This window comes from Oryza brachyantha, chromosome 8, assembly GCF_000231095.2.
Source record: "Oryza brachyantha chromosome 8, ObraRS2, whole genome shotgun sequence".
Taxonomy (NCBI): Eukaryota; Viridiplantae; Streptophyta; class Magnoliopsida; order Poales; family Poaceae; genus Oryza; species Oryza brachyantha.
This window is the reverse complement of record NC_023170.2, coordinates 6,538,915-6,556,576: the sequence shown is the minus strand read 5'-3', so window position 1 is coordinate 6,556,576 and position 17,662 is coordinate 6,538,915. Positions and strand designations below refer to the sequence as shown.

The 17,662-nt window shown below is 37.9% G+C and overlaps 1 protein-coding gene across 1 annotated transcript; it reads left to right on the top strand.

Moving 5' to 3' along the window:
• Positions 1-950: 950 nt before the first annotated feature.
• Positions 951-8,935, top strand: LOC102712563 (pentatricopeptide repeat-containing protein At4g19440, chloroplastic-like; the record flags this gene model as incomplete). The annotated part of the gene is made up of 3 exons (XM_006659952.3): positions 951-3,986; positions 5,181-5,368; positions 7,915-8,935. A coding segment is annotated over one exon (2,415 nt), but the record flags the coding sequence as incomplete, so codon positions are not given.
• Between the last annotated feature and the right edge of the window lie 8,727 nt (positions 8,936-17,662).

The window sequence follows — 17,662 nt, the reverse complement described above, 5'->3', positions numbered from 1 at the left end:
GGAGAAGAAAAGAATCCAGACAGAAATTAGAGCAACATAGGAAGGCAGAAAAATAGTTAAGGAGCCCACCCTGTTCTTTGGTACATTTCTCTGTGCACAAGTGTAAATTAGGTTTTTCTATAAGACAATAAAAGTAAATCTAAGGTTTTAATTATCTTCTTATTACTCCCTCTAATTTTTTAAATTTTATGACATTGACTTATGGATTTACGTTTGACTACTCATTGTATTCAAGAAACTTTAATATTAATTATTTTCTTATTATTTGATATATTACTAAAGAAACTTTAAAAATGACTTATATTTACACAAAATTTTTGAATAAAAAAATAGTCAAATATATATCTAAAGTCAACGACATCCAATAAAAAAACCAAAAGGTGTATACCTAGCAAAAAATTTAAAATTCAAAATTTAATAATAGAGTTTATTTCAGAGTTTTTCATGGTTACCTACTATTTTCCAAGCATGGAATTTTATACCGCGAACAACACATGTAAAAGTTGTATTTATAAACTACTAGTATTATTTTATTATTAGTATTTCACGTTTTATCCTTCATTTTTCAACTGATTGGAGCCTAATTTTTTTCTGCCGTCTAATTACGCCTCATAAAATTGTAAAAGCCAAAAGAGAAAAATAAAATGAAAATCAGAAAGATTCACTCATTCACAAGTGTACGCTTAACATATTCCAACAGCCAATTTAGCCACGTTGACGTGCAAGCTTAAAGACCCTAATAACCCCCGGATCCGTCTCCCGTTCTCCCCTCGACGAGTCGCCCCTCGCGACCTCCCACTCCTCGATCCAATCCTCGCCGTCCATCCGCCCCCGCGTCCGATCCCCGCCCTCCATTCGACCTCCTTCTTAACTTCACACAGCTTCTCGCCACCGTTCCGCATCGGAACTTCCCGGGCCGCGCCATGAGGCCGCCGCCACCGCCACCGCCACCACCCCACCGCCTCCTCCTCCTCCCCCGCCGCCGCCACGTCTCGTCGTCCTCGCCCGCCGCCGCCGGAACCGAGCTCGTCCGCGCGCTATCCGCCGCGCCGTCCCCCGACGCGACGCGGCACCTCGATGCCCTGCTGCGTCGCATCGGCGGCGGCGGCCTCGCCGCCGTGCTCTCGTCCCTGCCCTCCCCTCTCCCGGCGATCTCCGCCCAGCGCCTTCTTCACCATATTTTCTCCCAGGACGCTTCCGGCTCTGCCCCTGCCTCCTCCCGCTCCGGGGATGGCCTCCTCACCCCGCGCGTCTCCGCGCTCCTGCTGCACTCCCTCATCGCCGATCGCTCCGCCATCCGGACGGGGCGCCGCCTGCTCTCCCGACTCCTCGCCGCGCACCCTCTCCACACCGCGGCGGAGGCTGTCGCCGACGCCGCCTCCATCGCCTCCTCGGACTTCCTCATCCACACGCTCATCACCTGCCCCGCCCCCGCCTCCCTCTACAGAGCCGCCGACGCCTTCCGCGTTCTCTCCTCGCGCGGCGCCTCGCCCTCCATCAAGACATGCAATGCGTTCCTTGAAGCCCTTGCCCGTGCGGGTCAGCTCGATGCCGCCCGCAAGGTGTTTGACGAAATGCGCGAGAACAGGAACATCGCTCTGAATGAGTACTCGTATACTGCCATGATCAAGGCGCTCTGCAAGGCTGGAAAGTTGGATGCTGGGTTTGAGATGCTTGCAGAATTATGGCGGGCTGGCCTGCAGCCAACAGTTGTCACGTACAATGTGCTTATGGATGCACTGTGTAAAAGTGGGAGGGTGGATGAAGCCTTTAGATTGAAAGGAAGGATGGAAGAGGGAGGGGTGACACCAAGCGTGGTAACATTTGGTATCTTGATCAATGGTCTTGCAAGGGGTGAGCGGTTTGGGGAGGTTGGCATGGTGTTGCGGGAGATGGAACGGTTTGGGATTTCCCCCAATGAGATTATTTACAATGAGCTTATTGGTTGGCATTGTAGGAAAGGCCATTGCTCAGAGGCACTCAGGTTGTTTGATGAAATGGTTTCAAAGGAGATGAAGCCGACAGCCGTGACTTATAACTTGATTGCAAAGGCACTGTGCAAGGAAGGGGAGATGGAGCGTGCTGAGAGGATATTGGAGGATATGTTGTCAAATGGAATGACAGTTCATTGTGGTTTGTTCAATACAGTGGTTGCATGGCTTATTCAAAGAACAGGAAGATTGGAGTCTGTAGTAAGTATTATGAATGAAATGGTTACAAGAGGTATGCGCCCAAATGATCCTCTGATGACAGCTTGTATGAGGGAGCTTTGCAAAGGAGGGAAACATCAAGAAGCGGTTGGGATTTGGTTCAAGATATTGAACAAAGGTTTAGGTGTTAATCTTGCAACTTCCAATGCGCTAATTCACGGTCTTTGTGGAGGTAAGTACATGAAAGAAGCTACAAGGGTTCTACAGACAATGTTAAATAAGGGGATTGAATTGGATAGCATCACATATAACATTATGATTCAAGGTTGCTGCAAAGACAGTAAAATGGAGGAAGCTATTAAACTCCGTTACGACATGACCAGAAGAGGGTTTAAGCCTGATCTTTTCACATTTAATACTTTATTGCATGCCTATTGCAATTTAGGTAAAATGGAAGAAACTTTTCATCTGTTGGATCAGATGAAAAATGAGGGCCTTCAGCCCGATATAGTGACATATGGTACTATAATAGATGGTTATTGTAAAGCAAAGGATATTCATAAAGCAAAAGAATGTTTGAATGAACTGATGAATCATGGACTAAAACCTAATGTGGTTATTTATAATGCACTTATTGGTGGTTATGGTAGGATTGGTAACATCTCTGGTGCAGTTGATACCCTTGAATCTATGAAGTCTAAGGGCATACAGCCAACTAATGTCACTTACTGTAGTCTTATGCACTGGATGTGTCATGCTGGTCTTGTTGAAGAGGCCAAGACCATTTTTACACAAGCCAGGGAAAACAATTTTGACCTTGGAGTAATTGGTTACACAATTATGATTCATGGTTACTGCAAACTAGGAAAAATGGGTGAAGCTGTTACATACTTTGAGGAGATGCGTTCCAGGGGTATATCTCCAAATAAGTTTACTTACACTACTATGATGTATGCTTTCTCTAAATCTGGTAACAGTGAAGAAGCTTCCAAGCTTTTTGATGAGATGGTGAGCTCAGGCATTATTCTTGACAATATTTCTTACGATACACTAATTGCAAGGTGTTCTGAGGTGAACTCACTGGATAAGGATATAGGAGTTCCTGCTGAATTGTCCTCAGGTGGTTTAACAAAAGATGATTGTTTGTATAAGATATTAGCTAATGGAATTAATGCACCTTGGTGCCAGAAAGAAGCTGCTTCCAGTGCTGAATGATGTGTGGTCAAGGACCTTTTGGCACACCTTCTATGTTCTGACAAGAACCGCCCAAGAATGAACAGGGAGTAGGGAGAATATGTGGCCACTGATTCTTCCTTTGATCTTATGATTTGACATCTGCCAACAGTTCCATCCAAGTCATTGTTCATGGTCAACCTTTGGGAGCTATCCAGCAACGGCAGGTTGTTCTGAACACTTCTGATTGGTGAAGTATACATGATCATCCACCTATATCTTGGATGGGGTATCCAACAGCAGCAACAAATTGCCCTGAATGTTTATAATGGGTGAGGTACATCTATAAAAACTTATATTATCGGTGATGTACATCCCACTGCATCCCTCACCACCATGCCAGGTCGGTACTGCTGACTGTTTGTGTGCTTTTCCTGTCCACCCAATTGATCTTTGTGTACTTCCTAGTCACCACGGTGCTAGGGCAGTCACCTTCCTTTCAAGAGAAGCAATCCAAATGAGTCCCCCTGTTCGTCTTTGTTGATTCCCAGTCCTCACTTCCCCTAAATATTGCAATCGCTGCCAACGAGAGAAGCGAATACGCCAGCCATCGCTGTTTCCATGAACTCTAGGACTCCATGGAAACATCTAGTGATTAAGCAAGTAAGCATCCTATGATTCTCCCTGTTTTTGTTAATTACTGTACGCATGTGGTATGCTTGATTGCTTCCTTTGGTTCCTGTAATTGTTACTCCTTGCTGTGTTTGGGGCTGCCAGCAAAGTAATGCCATTGAGTTCGAGCCGTTGGTTCAGTGGTTGAGGACTAATTCAGATCAGATAGCCAGCCCCTCCGTGTGGCTGTCAAGATCTACCAGATCTGATGCATTTAGTAACCATATTTAATTTTATGTTCTTTCTTTTCTAGACGACACCCAAGTGAAATATAAGGCTTGCGAGCTTAGGATCAGTGCTTCTTCAATAGCTTGGAAGAGATTTGAAGTACAAAAAGTAAGAAGTTGATGTCTGAACTGATTTATGATGCAAAAAATAAGAAGTTGAATTAGCTCTGCAAATTTAGTCTACCAGGGCGTTAGCTGGAATTTTCAGCTGTAGGAATGGAAGTTAAACTTTTAGGTGGGAAATCAAACTAGCTACCGTCAGTAGACAAACAATAAAAATGGTAGTATTGTTTCTGTATTTTCAGGGAATACTACATGGTTTTAATTTGATATGCTTTCCTTTTCTCTTCACTTAGGAACCATATAAGATATAATTAACCACTTCCTTTGTGCATGGCCTAAGTGAGCCTCAGCTTCTCCTCACCTAAGAGAGCATCAGCCTCGGCCTGTGCTTTCAATGGGGGTAAATAGTATTGTACAAGGTCCTTTAGTTGATGCGTGTATTGGCAACTTGAGATTAAGAACTATTCGATTTATATGAACTGCAGTTTTTGTAGTTCTTTAAAATAGTTCAGACCAAACGTTTTATGTGCTAGATATATGTTTATGAATCACTCATCATGTTCTAATTGTGTTTGTTTTTTAAATAAGAACTTAGTGATATGACTGGCATATATCTCCTGTAGCATGTGTTAAGGGAGCATACTCATGGATGTGTGCGTGCATCTTTCGTGTAATTGAGAAATACTATGTAATTTGAGGCCATAATTCCTACAGATAAATGTATTTCTGTACTTCCAATATGGTTGCAGCAAAAGCCTTAGAGTAAGAGATGAATTTGCACATATTTTGTTGTGAATTAAATTAACTGCATGCGCACCATGCTAAATGAATTGAATTAAATTAATTGCATGTGGTTTGGGAGTACAAAATAACAAAAATACTTATATTCTTGAAGATGACCGTGCTGTGTGACGGAGGACCACCGGCCAGCAGCAGGTTGGCAGAGAGGAGTGGAGCAGAGTTCCCAGCCGAGTGGAGTTAGCGCCATTGGGAGACAAGGGGCGTGGCAGAGTGGGCAGTTAGTGTGCGAAGTGGAGGAGGCGGCACCTGTTGGGAGATCGTCGCGAGACCGAGTGAAGCCAGGTATGTCATCCAAAAACAATTAGTATGTCATCAAGAATAATGTAAGATATATATTACCTTGTGCTAAATTAGGGTGGTGTGCCAACCGCGCATTCAATTAAGTCATGTTGATCTCTGCCCCTCCTGTGAGAAACTGCATATAGATATAGAAACGACAGACTGATTTTTAGTAATTAAAATGAATTGAAACTGACCACAAATCTAAATACAAAACTTACAAGCTTTGGTTCATGCAAGATACAACAGGAGTACAGGACTACTGATTTTCAGTACGTAAGTTTATAGGACTATACACATGATTATATTTTTCTATCGATAATTAAGAAAATACACAACCTGTAGACTTTAGCATCTTCAAGTAGTCAAGCTGTAGTATCTTCAAGTAGTTAAGTCATGTTAACAAAAGGAGGGATTGCACATAGGAAAGAACAACTAAACAGAGAGGAGTCAAGAACTAAATGCCTGAGGATGAACTCCAAATCCACATGATCCTGCATCAATTATATTGTAGACTCGAGGTCAACCAAAACACCTATTATTTTGATATATATGTCCAGATTCATTAACATCCATATGAATCTAGGAAGTGACAGAGTATCTTATAATATGAAACGAATGTGATACAAAACAAAGTGAGAGTTGAAGACTACAACACATAAGCTAATGAAAAAGGTAGAATCAGGCTACGGAAATTTCCTTCCATATGTGGAATATGGAAAAGCCATTTAAAGTTTGATACAACGGAGTTGTAGAAGTAAAACAAATGTAGTCAACACATTTTTTTTTAAATGTACAGAAATGAATTGCTAAGCTACAAAAGGTGGATGGCACTCATCAATTAAATCAGAAAGTCATGATCAATTGCATAAATTGAGTTCATAAAACAAATGCCAAAATCAATTTAATTCTGCTAGAAGCCTTGCATGTTCCCAGGAATAATAAGTAAACAATTTGCATGTTCCCAGGAATAACCAGTAAACAATTAATAGTGTGCAAAAAACATCATTTGAACTTTAACCTGATGAATCTTGAATGCATGGCCCTGAGGCCGCGTTCACCCCCACCCATTAGTTAACTTATCTCTCTCGTTTTCTGTGCGCGCGCTTCCCGAACCGCTAAACGGTGTATTTTTTGCAAAACTTTTCTATAGGAAAGTTGTTTAAAAAAATCATATTAATCTATTTTATATTTTTAATAATTAATTAATCATGTACTAATCTATTGCTACGTTTTCTGTGCCGGATAAGTTAACTTACCGACCCCCTCACCGAACGCGGCCTGAGTCCTAATTCCTGCATAGCAGGCATGCACTGAAAAGTATAAAGATCCAAATTTTAGTTCTAATTCAGTTTTAGACATGATAAACCAAGGATAACAAAATGTAAAGCAATCCAAAATTTCATATTGTATAAATATGTACAACCACAATAGAGACACCAAACCTTAATTTGATCCTTATCAGCACTCATGCAACAGTTCAATATTAGAAAAAAGTTACCTAGAGGCTATGAACGCATCTATTAATCCATAAGACCATAACTCCTCTGTATGCTATATGATGCCCTGCTCTGAGCATACCTTTCAGTTGGACAAAAACAACCTGGTAATCAGTTTATCAAGCAACATCAGAATATTAGAGCAATCTTGACTTATATATATCTCCTCACCTGCAAACAGTGGCCAACAAAATAATTAGCTGTCTCTAAAGCAGAGATTTTTTAACACATTGAGATGTTATATCCAGTAGCTGCACTAGGTTCCAGGCGTGTTCAAAGTTTGCGGAGCTCACAGCATGCAGCATCCATAATCTGTTCAAAATGGCTCACCTAAACTTGTTCATCTTCTCCAAAATTTCCATGGTTGAGACGATTGTATCTATCTGTTGAATGACTTTTAAACAATTCAACAACCTACAAGTCAACAATATGATTTTGAAACTATAAGATCCAAATTAGTTGGTTGCATTGCAATCATGAGAATGGTGCCAAAATTATATATTTCCATGGTTGCACTTGTTGCTCAGTATAGCAGAGCTGTGAAGGATTTATCTCAACACAGTGCAAATTGGGAGGAAAAAATATCATGATGGATTACCTGCTCAGGCATGAAGATGGTAGCTGAGTTCAGGTGGAAGGCGCCACTGGATTCGTCACTTTGCCTTCTCTACAAATAACAACTCAGGATATCATAACTATTTGTGATAAAATGTTGGTCTCAATTCAAATGATACAGCCAAAAATCTAAAAGTCAATATACCTTACAGAGTTCACACAATACATTATCCTAAAGATTCTGTACATATGAAAGGGGTTGGAAAAATATAAAATATCTGAAATTGCACTAATGAATATCTGAAAAACCTCGTCCACATTAGTGGCAAGAAAAATTGTGTTGCATTGAACTGCAGTCTGCATATAACAGTCAAGAGTGAATCTGATACTGCCTGAATTTCTGAAATGACTCAACAAATATTCAGTTTGTGGAAACTTATTTTTTTTCTAGATGCTGTGCTATTTGCTGAAAGTTTCATACTTGCATTTATGCAGGCCAACACTGGTAGGCACCTGGCAGATGCTCTAACTACTGAAACTTTTGTATGACAAAATGGGAAGCTGCTAGCAATAAGCTTGGTCCCAGATGAGTGGGGAATAAGACTACTATCGATAAGCATTTTGACAATATTTGCAAGAATATGATGTTCTCTGTAGTATTGCTAGAGGTCACTATTCAGTCTACTTGGAAACTAAATTGATTTCTGTTCAGGTCTTAGTGCTGACTGTAACCCTATATTTAATACTTAATTGATTCTTGAGAAAAAGATAAAGGTAAATGAATGTCAATAATCCACTGTAAGATTTTCTTTACACCGTTATTAACCTAAAATATTATTACTACAAGCCTACTGATGTTTCTGAAGTTTACTCTGTATAGTGTACATTCAATAGCTTCTATTCTATAAGCATGATTTTCTTAAATTTCAAGATCAACATTCAAAAGCAGTATTGGTTACTATGATTTATTTTTTGTCATCCATATGCAAATATTAATCTTAGAGTTATCTGAAGAGGGGTAAAGAACAAAGTGCAAAATTTAGTTCTCATGATTTTGATATATTTTAAATTAACTGCAATCCAGCACCATGCTCTCTTGTTTCATAGAAATTCACTCTATCTTGGCTTGAATCAGATGGTCAGAATGGACGACAATTTTCTAAGTATTTTCACTTTATCTAACTCTGTTCTAACTGATTTTCAGAGTGCTTTACCTGCCATGGCAGGCTAGCCACAAAGGGAGAGCGCATAGGGATTGCTTGTGTAATCTTAAGCAAGGTGTAGGCAGCCGTGCAGGGGGTTTACTCAGGGCGAGGGAAGGGGGTGGCGATATGAATTGGAGAGCCCACCTTGATGCCGCCGCCGTCTCTGTTGCCGCTACTATCTTGATGCGGGGTGGGTACCGATGGTGGAGGGAGGGGGTAGCGAGCAGGGGACCGCTCCTACCTGGCAGCCACCGCCGCCATGTCTGTCGCCACCGCGGAGGAGGTAGCAAGCTAGGGAGGGGGTGGGCACCAATTGGGGAGGGACAGGGCAGAGGAGGGAGGGGGAGGGAGTGGGCGCTGATGATAGAGGGGAAGGGCGGAGGAGGGAGTGGGAGGAAGTAGCAAGTATGGGGGAGAGGGTGTAGGCGGAGGGAAGAGCGATGCTGGAGGGGAGGAGAGATCGTTCACGGTTGCTAATTGGATTGTTAATTGCAGGGGCTGATCCAACTTGTCATATGGAACGTTAGACAATGGATCCATGGTTAGGAAACTCATGCGTACACTTTTTGGGTGGACATAGGAAAGAATCAACTGGTACTTTTAGTATTAGTTTAGATTTCTTGTGTATTGTGGCATGTGTTGGACACGCTAGCTTATGCACATATGTTATGCCATCAGCGTACACATGGAACTGGACAAATAAGTTTCGCAGGGTAATTATCATTGAGTATTTTGTAATCATTGTAAACTAGTAACTTGGGTTACAGAATACTTGTAGGGTTGCCAGCATACCAAGGCGGCACCAATGTGTGGTGGGAAACCTCACAACGCTGGTTGTTCTGCATCCTGCTGCATGCTGGCATATCAGCCATCAGGAGTTCAGTTCCTGGTGACTACACAACCTGTCAACACGACCACACTGGTGTTTGCACCATGCCCCAGGTCACGTGGGATCACATATTTTGATTTACATAAGTTTACGATGTCAGGAAACTTATGTATTCCCCTAGTAATGACTGTTTCGTTATAAATCTTTAGACTATTCCTATGAAAATACAATATGTCCTTAAATTATGGTATTCCATCCGTTTCACAATGTAAGACTTTCAGCCTTGTCTAGATTTATATGGATGCTAATGAATCTAGACATATATCTAAATTATATACATTCATCAATTGATGAATTTAGACAAGGCTAGAAAGTCTTACTATGAAACGGAGGTAGTATATAAGTTTCGAATAATCTCTTTGATCTTTACCGTTTCGTTACCTTTTTTTTCTCTTTTTGAGTTTATGCACTTCTCTGAACACTGAATTTTGTCAGGTTATTCTATCATCCTCAGAGATTTGACATTTTACAAGGTCTTGGCAAAGAACGCCATATTCTCCTCGGTAAGAACACAACCTATATTTTTCTCTTAAATGCACTTATTGTGGAAATTCTATGTTCATCATGTTCAGCTGAAAGAAAACTAAAAAAAGTTTACTATTAGTAACACATGTATTTTTTTTACCTTAGCTCTTTCTTTATTGTTCAAAGAGCAGTTCAAATGAGTTCCATGATTTTGATGATTGAGATAAACGAAGGCCGAAAATTCAGTCCCATGAAAAAGTATGGGGCCTTCGTTTATTATTCATTGCTGTCCCATGTTGGCACAAGATTGTAGCTTCATTTATTTTTCAATATATTTAAATTCTGGCAGGCTGTCAGATTGCAATTCTCTTAGATTTTCTTAAGATTGAAGTTCTGGGGTGAAACATCAAAGTTGATTGGGAATTTGGGATGGTGTTGAGTGTGATCATTTGCAAGATGGTTGCTACCATGGGGCCTTCATGCCATTGGGTTGGTGGAGATTTTGTTGATGTCCCCCAGAAGGCACAAGGCAAACCTTGTCTTTCTGATGCTAGTGAACAGATACTCTGATTCAATGTGACATTCACATGGTCAGTAAAGTAATACTTTGATGTTAAATTCTATTATAATAGTCTGTTAGAAATTTCAAAATAATATCTCAAAAGTATATTATTTACATTTTCATGTTGACTATTAGGTGTTTTTGGACATATATACAGTTAAAGCTACAATCATCTGACTTCACACATTCTGGGATGACTTTACATTTGCTTATCAGAGGGAGCAACGTTTCTTCTGCATGCATTCCTCTGCTTATAAAAATGGAATGGAAGTCAATATACCTGAGTGAAGTGGTTTTGCAAGGGGAAATACCAAATTGGTCCGATCTATAGCATGAATGAGCATGCACGTGTGCAGATCTTATTTCTTCAGGTCATACCTGAAAAACTAAAATAAAGACATCCGAGTACACAAATCCACATATGAACTGTTGCACTCATGTTTCGTTGCATATGTATGTCGCGCACCACTGAAATGCCTTGGTGGTCAGACTCTGTTGGTTCTTGACTATGAAACTTACCTGCTGTCATTTGCCATGCAAGGAGATATTGTCAAGTTTTTTTCTATGAAGTTCTATTTCAAGGCTCTTTAATTGAACACTGTATGGAATGCTTGTTTTCCGTACTAAGTATTCGGCTTCATTTCACAGTATCTTTGTGGTTTTTACTGCAGTAATGTTTGACGCTTTTACTCTTCGTTTGCATGCAGCATTATCTGTTCTGAACCTCCTAAATTTCGTGTTGATAATAGATTCAATAGATAGCATACAGAAAGCTGCAAGTAAAAATACATTATGCGCACTATTACATCACACACAATCAAAAGGTTAACTTGGAACATATAAAAATTAACAATGGTTGGAGTGTTGGATATTTTATTACTAAAGTATGATTTGTCTTTTGGATTAGAAGATCAAGGTTTGCATGGATAGTATGAAACCAATGATGAACTATAGTTATATATTTGATGGAGTTTTCCTATTTGGATCAGGATTAAGATATGGCAAGAATACTAACGGCTGATCCTAAAATCAGTTGTGCAAGAAGGCTGTCAGAAATTCGAAGGAAGTCAACCAGGTTACAAATCAACTAATGTGTATATGCAATCTGTTCAACCATTGTACTGATGTGTTGTGTTGATTTGGAGAAAAACATGAGAGATTTCTAAATGATACTAGTTTTCATTTGACTAGTGGGTTGAGATCCTGAGTGCAATATTACAAGTTATTGATGTCTTCAATGGGCACTACCTGGCATTTGTCCATACGGACCATACCTTTGTACTAACTCCAATTCAGTGATTGTATTGTACATTGCTAATTTATAGCCTATGTGAAGAAGTATAAATACTAAAGTAGTATGACGAAAAGATTACAGTTCTTATCAATGTGAGCGTCGTACCATCAACACATGCGAATGCTGTTTCGATGCAGTGCTTTTCGAGCAAAAGCTCCTCGCAGGTAATTTAAAATGGATTTTCTGTTTTACCGTGTGATTTTAGTTTCAGGAAGAATTTTCAAGGCTCATGCCCTCGTAGTCGTAGACAATCCGAGACAACACATCTGCCTTGCCTCTGCCTCCAGAGCAGGGTTGAAAGTGATTTGGGTAATTTTCGTTTGACCGGATCATTCTTTAGATTCGGATAACTTTGGTCTGATAGTTTCGAAAACTTTTGAATTCGGAATCAAATTTGGATTTTTTTAGATACAATAACAAATACAGTAAGAGTGATATCTGTTGGAAAACGGTAAGATAATATCAGATTAATATATTAACCATTCAATCCAATCAGTCTAACCCAAAGAAATCCATCCCAATAGCCAACCAGTGTTAACCCTAACTAGTTCTACAAACCAGGTGTCTATGACCCCACAACCACTAAGGATGTTTCTTGTTATGGTATTATTAATCATTTATATTTAAAAATATTGATGAGTTATATTCTTATATTAGTAAAAATAACAACTTATATTTCTTTAATGATTTATGAAGCTTAGGCCATGTTTCTTTCAGCTTGAGATTATTATAGTCCAGATTATTGAGAGCAAAGATTATTGAGAGTAAGCTGAAAGAAACAGACAACTTATTGAAGTAGCTTATTATAATCTGGAGCCTACCTTATTATAATTTGATAAGCTCATTTAGGTGAGATTTTTCCAGATTATTGGATGAAAAATTACTCACCATGCCACCCCACTCACTCTTTAGACTTACAAACCCAATAATCTAGGCTCTAATAATATAGGAAAGAAACAACAGACAGCTTATTCTACTACAGATTATAACAATCTAGCTTATAGTAATCTGACTTAATAATCTGGATTACAGTAATTTTAAGTTGAAAGAAACATGGCCTTAGTTTAAGAGTTTTTGTGTTCCCATTAATATTCGTCGATATATCGATTCGTATTCACTTCGTATTTGTAATCGATAATATTCGATTATGTCTTCGTATCCAGGTTTCTTATTTCAATTCGAAAAAAAAATATGAAAACAAATATGATACTCTGAAAGAGCTAGTTTTCAACCGTATTCGATCTGTTTTCATCCCTACTCCAGAGACTGTCTTGTGATGCCCTTGATTGTTGGTTCCCACATTTTAATGTTAGAAGGGTTGTAAAGTTCTTGTTCTTTATCCCTACTCCAGAGACTGTCTTGTGATGCCCTTGATTGTTGGTTCCCACATTTTAATGTTAGAAGGGTTGTAAAGTTCTTGTTCTTTATGAATGTGTTGGTTTTGCTACGTAAATTTTGAAAATCTGTGGTATATGGAGGTTACCATTTTTTTTTGGATGGGAATGTATAGTTTGCTACCAAATTTTGGTAAGGTGATGTACCAAAGTGGCTTTTGCCTCGAAAAAAATGTACCAAAGTGGCTCATCTTTGTATCTAATGCATTTTCTTGTCAATACTCAATCTAAACCAAATTTGGGGGTAATTTTGTAAGTTCAGTGTGAGTACGAACTGAACATTTCCATTACAACGTACAGCCTGCTTTATTTGCACACTAAATTACTATCGATCCCGTTGCTCCATGATGGCCAAAATGTTGAAGTAAAATGTTTGTCTCCTATCTTTTCGTTTATACTTATTTGTAAGCCAAATTTTGAATTTTCAACCTTAAAGTTGGAATTGATTTTTTAGTCTTTTCAACAAAGTTTATTTTTCCCGCATTAGCTTTTAGATTGCTAAAAATATATTCATAAATTATTTTTTATTTACAAATATAACGTTTGGCTTTTTCTATGAATGTGAAGCTAAGAACCTTACATAAAAATCGCTTATGGGTGGATCAAACCAAAGTCATATCATATTGATAACAAAGGGTTGGAGAAAACGTGCCATAGGGATAATTGGCAAACAAAATTTTAAGATCACAAAAATCAACGTCATTGGATTATAATTCAGAACACACTTATAAGTAGGGTAACAGATTCAAAATTCTACAGCAGTAAACGATATGATCCTCCATACGTACGAACGATGACCACACTGGGGTAAATATGTAGCGCAAACCACTGTCTCGATGAAAAACTATGCAAATTACTGCTACGTATATTCTAAGGAAAAAAATTCTCGCGTATCGCTAGGTTAATATTAGATACCTACTTAAAAAAATCAAGATCAATTTATCTCCTTTCGTGAGGTATGCAATTGAGAAATATTCTCTCGGTTCCACATTATAAGACTTTCTAGACTTGTCTAGATTATATATATGCTAATGAACTACCGTAGAAAATATACAAAACATATACATTGGATGAATCTAGGTAAACATATAAAATCTTATAATATGTAACGGAGGGAGTAGCGAAAACTAGACAAAACTAGAGCAATGTTTTTTTTTTGTTGTTTGTCAGTTTTGTGTCTCACAAACAAAGCCAAATTTGTTCAAACAATTTTCGTTAGTGTCAATATTACTTCATGAGATTTTTTTTAGAACTTCTATTCAGTAGTTTACAGGTTTCCATTTACTTTCTACTTTGCACTACATATTTTGCCATGGTCTTAAACATAAAAAAAGGATAATTAGATTATCTGGGTATATTGTCTTCATAGTTTAATCTGTTTGTCAGTTAGGCGCATTAATTTGTAGCGTATGGGTTATATATCTCAATTAGAAAATGGTAAAATTAGAGATGAGCATGCCGCATGTCTTATATGTCATCTATCATTATTTACCGAGTAAAGTTCACAAAACTACGTATAATTTGATCAATCTATCACAAATCACAAAAGTACAAATTTAAGTGCGTGTATCACAAAATTATAAATTTAACACCAACTTATTTTCACAAAACTATAAATTTATGTTATTGTATTACAAAATTATAAATTTGATATCAAACTTATCTCAAAAGTATAACTTTTGTAACTTAAAAAAGATAATACTGAAACTCTAAACATGTAGTTGTTTGATAATTTCACCGCTGAATCTATAATTCTGTAATACAAGATGTTAAATCTATAGTTTTATGTGAAGTTTGCTATTAAATATGTAGTTTTATGATATACAATATTAAATCTATAATTTTGTGATAATTTGGTCAAAATATTTGCAGTTTTGAGAAATTTACTCTTATTTATTTTACCACAAAAGCATGCACTAGCTCATATACAACCTGTCACCATTAATTTCACCCTCAACCTCCACTATCTTATATGACACCTATCACTATTAACTTCACCTCAAAACCCTCCACTAAGTAATATGTCACTGTTACCAGCAAAAATGGTATTTTTGACCATTAGTAAAGATTTTGCTGGATCATACTGGATTATGCTTGATATGGTCGATTGGGAAGGCTATCGGATAAGATGAAAAAGGGAAAGAAGTCGATGAATTCCAGATCAGCCAGAAGATTGAAGCCGAATCGGACAAAAACCAGAAACCGAATTAGACAAGAAGTTAAGGCCAAATCGGACAGAAAGATGGAATCCGATGAGGCGAAAAGATAAGAAATAGAGACACATAAAGAATTGGGATTCGGGAATGACAATTGAGTCTGTTTGTAAAAGAAGATATTGTTTTATGGATAGTTAGCTTCGTCTTGTCTGTTAGGAAAGTTAGAGTTCGAGTTTGTAAATGTTAGTTAAGGTTATGTTTCTGACATAGTTGGTTTGGGGTATCAATATACACACCCGGTCAACGTAGTACATCATATTCATATCAATAGATAACTTTTCGGCTTGCTGCCACCAATTTTGACGAAGCGAACTGTCAGAGCAGAGTTGATTGACTTTGCAATGTAAGTTTGTGTTCGTCAACTCGTCGAGTAGATTTGATAGGACTTTCTCGTTTTAATTTGATATTGTATCTAATCTATTCGATGGTTTCACCTGGAGTGTTGTGGTTGCTTTAATCTACTACATCTATTTTAGAGTAATTACAATTCTCCTATCCCAACCCATGCATATTATTGATCTAATGCATGTCCATAACTACTTTAAACATAGTTCTGCCTTGGTTTGGTCCGATCAACCTTCCTTGCTGACAGCTATTAGTTTAAATTAGATTAAAACATATACATGGACTGTTTTATTGGAGTTCTAGCCAAAATTATTTAGTGGCCTATCGTCTAGGTTGTTAAACCTACGAATTGATAGATTATCCCTGATTATGTTGGTCTTAGCCCTATATCGTCTTGGTTTGGTCCGATCTATCAGGTTTGTTTTCAACTTGGTTAAGGATCACTATTAGAATTGTCAGGTTTAGTAATTTAGGTTGATAGGTCACCGTAGGTTATTAATTAAGAATTAATGATGTTTAATATTAGTTTAAGCTTCTTGTCGCTTATTTCAGTCTTGAACTGTCTCGGTTCAATCCGACCTTCTATGTTTGTAATAAATGATCATTAGCCTTATTAATATTACACCTATATACTGGGTTCTTAAGCTAGTCTTTTATATGCATGATTCCATAAATAGTCTTATCAGCTCATGCTCAATGATATAGCAGTTGACAAATCCCTTGGTTGTTGGCCTTAATCTTGAACTATCTCGGCTAAGTCCAATCTTCTAAGGTTGTTTTTAATAATTTCTGTGGAATATTGATTGTTATGTTTTATGTTAGCCGACAAGGTATGTTTTGTATTAAGCATCCCTAAATTCCTACAAAGCCGATCTATACAATTGGCTAAGTTCTAAAGCATTATTGGCTAATAGGATTATCAACCACTTTAGGTTTATCTTTGTTCTCTTTGTTTTATATCTTATCAGTTGTAGGATCAACTGATTGACATGTCTATTTCTAGTAAAGTTTTAGGAATTTAGGTCACGCACTAAAACGATATAAAGACTTCTAGACCTTCATGCGTGACACACTAATACTTCAGTTGTAGTGTCAACAATCACCCATCAATTTTACTTTAAAAATTTCTCTACTAGCTAGCCAACCCAATGCAACCCTCCACTAGGTGACACAAGTGAGATTTTTTTTATTTTTCAAACCTTTTTAATAAATAATTTTATTAATAAACCTCGGGAGAAAATATTTCTATCAGATGAACTTTTTGGTCATGTCAATGTTGGTGGCGTGGCAAGACAACGTTGCCATGCAGCATGGTTGGCATGACAGGCTTGCCACGCCAGTGTCAGTGGCGTGGCAAGACAATGCTGCCCTGTCACGCCAAAAACTCTACGTGGTAGCGTTATTTTGCCACGTCAATGTTGGTGGTGTGGCCAAAAGGTTTATCCGGTGAAAATATTTTCTCTCGAGGTTCAATAATAAAATTATTTATTAATAAAGTTTAAAAATAAAAAATTCCACAAGTGACATCCTAGCCAGCGTAGAGTTTTAAAGTGAAATTAATGATGATAGTTGACAAGTGGCATACTCCCTCAGTCCCAAAATAACCTTATTTTCCAGTTTTTAGATATTATGTTTGAATTTTTATCTTATTTAAAAAATTACGATTAATTTTTTATTTTTATTAGATGATAAAATTTTAACAATACTTTATGTTTGACTAATTTTTTCAAAAAATTTATAAAGTTTTAAAAATTTTCAAACTGGACAAAAAAAATGATTTTTTTTTTTGGATGGAGGGAGTATAAGATAGTAGAGGGTTGTACGGTAAATTCAATGACAGCACTTGTTATACCAGCTAATGGAGAATTGCATC